At 41.0% G+C, this 9,245-nt stretch overlaps 1 protein-coding gene across 1 annotated transcript; it reads left to right on the top strand.

Annotated features, from left to right (window-relative positions):
- The first annotated feature begins 541 nt into the window (after positions 1-541).
- On the top strand, positions 542-5,634 carry LOC311504878 (uncharacterized protein). The gene is made up of 2 exons (XM_084568213.1): positions 542-1,456; positions 5,299-5,634. The coding sequence occupies exon 1, from the start codon at positions 881-883 to the stop codon at positions 1,445-1,447; it is 567 nt and encodes a 188-aa protein (XP_084424339.1). The 5' UTR covers positions 542-880; the 3' UTR covers positions 1,448-1,456; positions 5,299-5,634.
- Positions 5,635-9,245: the final 3,611 nt, after the last annotated feature.

A 9,245-nucleotide genomic window follows, 5' to 3' on the forward strand; every position in this document is an offset into this window, starting at 1 on the left:
TAATGCTTTGTACTCGATTTGCATAGAAAAGTAGGACAAAAAGGTTTGCGTGGGTAACTGTAAATGAAACAATTTAATACACATTAATAAAAGCTGCTTAGAATTCTGAGCTAAATTATTCATTTTGTGATTAAAGAGAAAAATAATGACACAGTTTGAGTCGGGTGAGGGCAATCAGAATCAAAAACAGAATGACTTTACTCATGCTTGAGGTGAAACTGTTCCTGTGCAAGGTTTTTAAGCAAAAAAAACTTATAAGCAAAGTGCAAAAAGAGCATCGTGTTGCACTGTGGACGCAGAAGCCATGTTCTGCCCGGAGGAATATGGATAACACCATGACAGAACCTCTAGTCAATTTTCTAATTTAATTAATAACTTAGTCTGACTCCTTTTAAAATATTTATCTACTCCCAGGACAAGAAAAATAATAATAATAATAAATTTTCTCCAGATTTAATAACTAAACAGCAGTGTTTTCCAGAGAATATACCTCACACACGGCTGTTTCTTCAGTGAAAAACTGAACTTGTGACTGGATTAAAGGGCCTTAACTTCTATATTCCTCCCCTGCAGTGCTTCTCCTGGATTATGTTCACGGTGTATTCCCACCACCAAACTAAGGCGAACCCTATATTTTACTTATTTAGTTTAACACAAAAGTTATCCTCCATGTGTTTGGAAGTGCGATTTACTCTGTGCATTTGAAGGCAGCATGCTGATATGAGGCCCTTGGGAGCCCAATTTGATAGTGACGTGGAATGAGGGCGGCGCCTACGCACAGGTGAACACCATACAGGTGTACGGTGTGGGGAAATGTGCGTCCTGAAAAACAAGTTTAGCAGTTCTGCGCCGTTACTCCGGCTCTCGTCTCTGCTCCGGCATGGCCCACAGCTGCCTGGGGAACTGCGCACCGTTATTCTTCCTCGCCGTGGTTTTTGACGGCGCCGGTCTCGTTGTGCTCCTCGTCGGGATTTTCGGCAACCTCAACGTGGACGGACGATTCTATGGGGATTTCCTCATCTTCACGGGCTCGCTCATCATTTTCCTCAGCTTGGTGTGGTGGATTCTGTGGTACACGGGGAACGTGCGGCTGTACGCGGACGACAGGGCGAACTCCCTGGACCTCAACTTTACGCACTGGGCCAGGAAGCTGTCCGAGAGGTTCACCATTGGCGGCGTGAAGTCGCTGGAGGCGGGGGAGAAGAAGAAGAAGAGCATGGGTAGCGGGAAGGAGATGAACGGGACTGCGTGTGTCCCGGTGCAGTCTCGCATTACGTGGGAAGACGGCGGCGACGGCTGCGGCGCTTGGTCGGGTCAAGACAACGGAGGGTTTGATGCCGGGAGCGAGTGCGCGTCTCCAGCTGACAAAAACTTGGAGTTGGGGGTGTTGAAGAGCTCAGACGTGAATCTGCAGGCAGGAGGCGATAAAGCAGAGAGGCTACTGTGACATGAAACGGTGCGTATTTCAACCACCTCCTCCTCCTCTAACCCAGGGCCACCTCAACATCCTCTCTGTCTAGAGTCTATTATTGTAACTCGCTCAGTGCTGTGGAGACTTTGAAAAGCCACTTTGAAAAGCCATCCCCCAACCCACCTAATCTCCTGACACTATAAGCTCTTCCATTCCCCTCATGTTAAAGCAAGCCTCTGAAAAATATATGATCCTCTGAAAGTCAGGGGCCTGTGGAACCAACAAACAGTCATAATTGAATGTTATAAATATTCAGCACATTGCCCCGCTGTCATCCCTCCTGTCAGTCTGCTGTTGTTTTGCTTGTCATTACCTTCTCACCACCGCAGCTGTAACTCTTTCATCATCAGTGTTGGCATCCTCATTGTGTTCCACTGCTGGCACGGGAGGCCTCCCTCCGCTCTCACCGCAGCCATAATTATGAAATGTCTCGCATTATTGTCAGAGATCAGATGACACCTACAGGGAGGCCGGTCTTGAGGAATGGGCACCCTCAATCTGACCACCCACACCCCTCCCCAGCTCTCCTGCCTGGCACTCCGCTCATGAATATTTGTAATAATAACCTTTTTTCTTCCTTTCTTTTCGGCTGCTGTGAAAAGATCTTCAGTGGCCCGTGGCTGCTTTTAATTAATGAGCCTGACCGTTTCTGCTCACCTTCACAGTTCTGCATTATTTTAGCCGTCAGTTTGCTTGTAACCGGGGTGGCAAGCCAGACACCCTTTGGGCCAAAAGGCGCAATTGCATTTTAATGGAACTCAGCAGCACTTATTGATCCGGTAGAATGGAGTGCGGTAGGTTGGTATAGTTACTGCCAGGCCTCTTCACTCAGCCACTGAATGCAGGGATCATATATAAGTCTGCTTCATGCCCACTCCTGACATCCTATAGTTTCAGGTAGCTTAACTCTAATGGCCCATACCCTTATTCCTATATTTTCTAACCTAGCTATTAATGATCTTGAGATATGGAGTTGCTTGTGTGTATTCACAAGAGCAAACACTGCAGAACAATGAGACAGAGTCCTTTGTTGTAACTTTAAATGTAAAACCAAGGAGTGTTGAGAGGCACAGCTGAGGTTGTGGTAGCCATTGTTTCTGGGAATTCAACGGTCCCAACACTGGAGACAACATTTTTTAATTGGAGTTTAAATTATTCTGCATTTACAGGGTTTCCAGTGACAGCTGTAAATAAGAAACTGCATTTACATTTCACTATTTCAGGTCGCAAATAAGCAGCTAAAACAAATGCAAAAAAAAAGAGCTTTGAGGCTACAAATGTATCCAGGCATTGAGAAAGCATTGAAGTATGTATAGAAGTATTTTACATACTGATCTCTATCAAAGAATGTACTGTTTTAGCAAGACACCACAAACAAATATCAACTGTAAAATGTCACAATCCCAAAAACATAATGTGAAAAATAGCAATGCTGATTCCAAGTATTAATATTAATAATAAGCTCCGTGATTTGAGATTCGTCAGGTTAATGTTAATATTCAATAAATTAACCTATTAGGGGTGTTATACTATAATGCATGAACAGCTGACATTACTCACATAGCAACTTTAAAATGCCACTATGGAAGGAAACTGGAGTTGTCGCACAATTAGAATTTTATTTAAATTTGTCCATGTTATTTTCTGATGCGTATTATAATTTTCAGAAAATTATTATAACTTTTTTTATAACTTTTCCTGTTTCCAACACATTATCTTCTCAAAGCTTAACTCTTACTAGTATCTTGAATGGAACTGGAACTCTATCTCATGTTTTACAGGCAGCTTTGGTTTAAACTACTGCAGGTGGGTGTGGTTGCACTGAAGAAATTAGACCTCAGTATATCCATATACTGGCCATCGCCCTGGCTGAGAGCTCATGATATTAAGGGTTTTATCAGTGTACATTCCTCTGGTCAACGCAGGCCTCCACCTAAGGACAACATTGCTGTTGTGGCAGCCACCTTCCTCAATCGACATGAGTCATAAAGTGAGACTTTTTTTCAAATGTGACCATACCTTGTGTTGGAACTGTAAAACATTCAGGTGTATAGCAAACAAGAGTTTCACAATGTGCCTTTAAACGATGCCATAAACGGTTGGGTAACAAGGAAACAGTTTAGGTTCAGGATTAAGTGATTATTGCCACATCTGTAGATGTACTCACGTTGTGTAGTTTTAGAGTTGGTAAATGGATTACTTGAAGTGTTTGTGCAGTCTTGTGAGAGAATATGTCAACAGACTTATTTGCTTTCAGTATGAGGCTAAGATGGAAATATTGATAGCCAACTATTCTTTAGTATGATGTTTAGTACTCAGTTGAAAAGCAAAGCAATCGGCCTAGCTTAGCATTAAGGCAGTGGGAAATATCTCACCTGACTCCCTTTAAACTTCAAAAGATTGTCTAAGTGTTGCCCTCGTGGCAGTTTGGGATTTTACAGTGCATGTTGGATTCATGACTTTATCACTTGTAAATCTGCGTTTATCAAAAATAGTTACAACGCATTCCTGTTTATGTACAGTTTATACAAATATTGGATGTTCATGAACTTTGGACGGAGCGGAGCTAGAAGCCTTGCTGTGTTTTTATGCTAAACTAGGCTAACAGTTTTTACACAGACATGAAAGTTATAATTGTCATTTAATCTCAATCCTGGAAAGCACGCCCAAATATGTATATTTCACAAAATTATAGTGTCTGTTCCCCCAGACAACCGTAGGTATACACCACAATGGTCATGATTAACCAAAGTGTTACTTCCTTTGAATGTTATTACCAATGCTTCATGTTTCTGAGGCCCAGCATGTACATTTAAGAATATGCTAAAGAATTTTCTCCCTAGTTGTCAATATTGTTTCCCTAAAGAACACTTCACCACTGTGGCCTTAACCTGAAAGACAACATGATATCTAGCTATAATGTCTGGCTCCTATTTCTAATAAGATTATATAGCTCTTGACAGAAAGACACATATTCGCACCATATTTCGCTGATGTTTCTTACACCATCTCTCATAATATTTTCAACAGTTTTTAGTAAGTATTTGAAGTTTGCCAGGATGTTGACACTAGTTGCAAAGCCCAATTAGTGTGGTGTGCCTCAGGGCTTCCTTCTTGGACCACTATTATGCCCTTCTAACTCTACACAGCAATTTAACAAAGGAGTATAGTTTTAGTTAAATAAGCCTGCGGTTAGTCAAACAACAGTGAGTTAATTGTTCAAGTAATTATTTGGAGCGGAATTGGCAATGCCTCAGTTGTCAGGATTTACTACTTTTCTTTATCTTTTGTGAGTAAAAAATGTATATCTGTTAGATGGACAGAGGAAGACTTTTGAAGATATTATCATCGTTAGATATTTTTCTTTTTTGTCACGTTGTAAAACAACTACATAAAAAAACGAAAAGACTGATGAATAATTACTTTAAAACTAATTTTAGTTTGACTGTCAAATTTATACTGCTGGTTCAGTGGTTCCACTAAACAAAAACCACTAAAATATGAGAAGTAGAGTTGGTAAGAAATGTTATTTAATTGGGAAACAGTTGCTTTTATACACATGATTACTTTCAATTATGCCTTATACTTGATGTGATTATATTTTCAACACCCTAAAATGCCATAAAAACTGTTAATTTTATAATCCATTCAAATTCTAGCATTACTTTGGTTTATTTTTCACTACAAAGACAGTTTCTGTAAATGATTAATGTTCTCTAGAGTAAAAGAGGAAATCTTCAGATCATCTATGTCTTATAAACCTTATCAAACTGGTTTTAATAAGTGCCAGTAAATAAAACTCCCTTTTCTCTTCCTCTTATTTAAAGGTGACATCTGGGCTTCCCGGCAACTCGAAAGATGGACTCCCACTTTGGCTGCTTTTCAAAAACTCCAACAGACTGAAAATCCAGAGCTAATGAACTAATGTCACTTTTTTCTTCTTCTTTTTTTTTTTTTTTTTTTTTACATGAATAGTGAAGACTGTTTCTTAATCAGGGAAAAGCCCTGCATCCACAGTAGACTCAAGGGCTATGCACAGACAAAGAAAAGGTCTTCAACGTGTACATAGCAAATTTCTATTTTTACGTGCGGATATTCTTGCAGGATGTAAATTATTAATTTTTTTTGTGGAAATAAAGTTTTAATTGGATGTAGTTGTTGTTTGACTCTCTCTGTGGTGCCTGGTAACAACACAACAACGTCTATGCAGTAAGTTACACAAAGCGCAAGGTTATTTCTGTGCCTTTTCTTACTTCAGATTTTGTCAGTGTTCTACCAGGAAGCAGATTTTTCCTCATCAGCACTTTTTAATGTTAACTTTTCAAAGTTTAAACAGTACCCCAGGAGTTCTCCACCTATTTTATTTAAAATTGCTCCAAAAAAAAAATATGTTTATGCCAAAAATCAAATCTTCCTACAACTCTGGATGTGTCAGTGCTTCAACAGTATAACAGTATATGTTTGTGAAATGAAGCACCATGCAGGGATGGAACCAGAAAACCCTTGCTGTCACTTAGGAAACTTGTTTTTCCTCTGTCAGCGGGTGTCATGAAAAAAATGTGAGATGTAGATACTGGAAGGAATGCGACCTGAGTGTTTAAACTCTTCCTTCTCATGTCAGTCCCACCACAACTCGCCGGCAGCACAAGGAAGGATAGGCGCCTTCCTTCGGAAATTAATTCAACATTTTTCATATCCGGCAGATAAACTGGTAAAGCCGTAAATCATTTCAGCGCTCTAAGTTGGTTACGTGCTGCTGCTATGGATCTTACCACCTGTGTTGGCCGCTGCATGCTGTTTTTCTTTCTTGCCATCCTCTTGGATGTAGTAGGACTCATCCTGTTCTTGGTTGGAGTCGCTGCCCCCCTCAGTTTCTGGGACTTCCTTGTATTCTCTGGGTCACTCCTTATCTTCCTCAGCCTGGGGTTCTGGATCTTCTGGTATGTGGGAAACCTTGAGGTACCACTGGCGGATTTACTCCCAAGATGAGATTCTTCATCTCTTCCTTCACTTGGAAAACTAAGCAATTTTCTGGCAGCTGGCGCTGGTAAATGAAACCCAAGCTGCAGTAAGTGCAGGTCTTCACGTTGAAAGCATCACACAGTCATAATCTGTTGTGAAATGCCTTTTAATGGAGCTCTGTTACCCTTTCTGTAGGGTGAAAATGCTCGGCATCTAATTACTGTTACTGGTCGACAAACATGGAACCTCTATGGAATCTGGAATCTGTAAGCTGAGCATCTCAGACTCAGGAGCTGGCTTGGAAACTGCTGAAGAGGATGGACGGCGGACAGAGGCACGATTTTCTGTAAAGATTCCTACCTAAAGCTTGGTGGCAATAGTAAACTACCCTTTTATAATAAATAACTGAGCAAATAAACTGTTTAAAATGTAAAATGCTGCGGGTCTACAGAGAGCAGGTGCCTGGACACGGACATGTAAACGGGTCTCCCAAACGTCCTACATAGGAGCAAGACATCTTGACTCAAAAACTAAAACAACAGCAAATGACACAGCTGCATGTTTTGTAGTCTCTTTGCATCACTTTTGCACTTCTGGTTATTTTGTGTCACTCTGTAGTCATTTATGCTTAATTTTGCCTCCCTGTGTAGTCGTTTTGAATCGATTTGTGGTCATATTTGCTTGTCTGTGCTGTTGTCTCGCTTCCATCTGTCTTTGTGAATCAGATTTTTGCTTCTTTTTGTGCTTGCTAGGCTTCTCTCCTCTGTAGACATTTTGCTTCTCTTTGAAATGGTTTGAATCCCTGTGGTACTTTTTCTTCACCTTGTGGTTGTTTTGAATCTCCTTTCTGAAGAACTTACTTTTCTTTTTGGTTGTTTCGTCTTGCTTTTGTCTCATTGTGATAATTTCCTTGTATTCTCTTCATTGTCTTGTGCACATCTCTTTTTGATTATTTTGCATCTCCATTGCCTGGCTTATTTCTTCCTCACTTTTTGTTTTAGTAGTGGGGTTTTCTTTGTATTTATTGCTGTCATTTTGCATAGCTCTGTATTTGATTTGTGTCTCTGCGCCAGTCCTGTGTCACTTTCTATGTCTCTGCAACAAACACTTTCTGAGAGCAGCAAGACAAGTTTTCCATTTGCACCTTTCCGCTTAAGTTGATTCCTGGTGTTGCTATTCATCGTGTTGCTGCCTTACTGATTCCCTCCCAAGACTGTTGGCCCTGCTAAGTCTCTGTGGTGATTTTCTTGTTGTGAAATGTGAGTATTGGTTGCTCAGCCCATTCAACAGAAACCAGTCAAACTGGGTCCATTAGTTACTGGGGCAGAGGAGGGTCATTTTACAACAATGGGTTGGTGTGAAGAGAAAAGAGAAAAAGGATATTCCCATCTATGAGACCTAACATTATAAATATAGGTGGAAATCAAACACATGGAAGCTAGCTGTACATATCCTGTTGTATAATCTTTAACCGAAGTATGCGGTACAACTTGTTTTTTTGTTCCTGAAGTAGACACATCCGTTAACGTCAACTGATATCTAAGCTTAACATCAAGATATGTTAACAATGCTGCCCACAACAATAGAGATTCAGTGCCACAACTAACAAAGAAAACAGCAAACTATTTTCTGGTGTAAGATTTGGTTTTAATTGTTTTTATTTATTTACTATATTGTATTTGCACCGTATGATAATATGATGTGTTTAAGGTAACTAAATAACGGATGTCAAAATGTAGTTAAAATGTCAGTTGCCTCATTAAAGTCTTTGCATGAAGCTGCTGTGTCCTCAAGGAGCTCGGCAGCCACACAGATGCCGAGCCTCGTGCAAGGGTCGCATTTAAAAAATGTGTCAGCCGCCCATTACTAATTCATAACTCAAACCATGCTGCTCAAACGGCCCCAGGAAAATTACTTTGAGCTACAGTGGATGTGTGATTCTAACGTGTCACAATCCCGCTGTTGCCCTGTCTCAAGGGCTTCGGGTTCCATTTCACACCTAGCGTGTCTCTCCATTACCTGTTGCCAGCGTGCTGTACAGCGTTTGGCCGTGCACGCACGCAAACACCTACGCCCGGCCTGGGTCAGCTGAATATGACACTGTTTAACACGCAGCGCAGCGGTGACAAAAGGTGACAGGGATTAAATTCTGCATGGCCTCGTGGTGTAGTGTTTGCTTGTTGTCAGTCCTGCCAGCGCTTCACGCTACAACAGCAGTGTGGTGGTATCTGATGCTACTTCATGTCATTCATAAATGTGCAGAGTTTTCAGGCCGACTGGGTAGAGTGTAGCACATGGATTGAATTCAGTTCTTTCCTGGATCTGTGTGTGTGTCATCTGTGGAGCTGCATGCGTCTCATCTGTGGTTATGACCCCATCAGCCTGCCTTGTGTTCATTGCTTACACTTATCTCTTCCTACTGGAATGCCATGCATAAATATCCAGCCTTCTTATGATACCTCATATATTCATACATTATCGTCACTGACGGTTTTCTGCCCCTATAACAGTGACGTTATGTGCACTCTGTATGCCCACTTAACCTTTCTAGAATAAATATTTTGAATGCTAACTCTATCCATTGTTTTTATTCATTGTTAATCTGTCATGTAACAAGCATCTGTTATATCTTGAACTCATGCTGCATGTCTGCTTTACCCAGACATATGTATGTATCATCTTGTTCCTCCTGCTTCTCTTCCTATCTCTTTATTCTCTCTTTTCTCTTTCTCTCTACCAAGCCAACATCTAGCAGATGGGTCCTTCCATACGAGCTGGGTTCTGCTCAAGGTTTCTTCCCGTTAAAAGGGAG

This window comes from Chelon labrosus, assembly GCF_963514085.1.
Source record: "Chelon labrosus genome assembly, chromosome: 19".
NCBI lineage: Eukaryota > Metazoa > Chordata > Actinopteri > Mugiliformes > Mugilidae > Chelon > Chelon labrosus.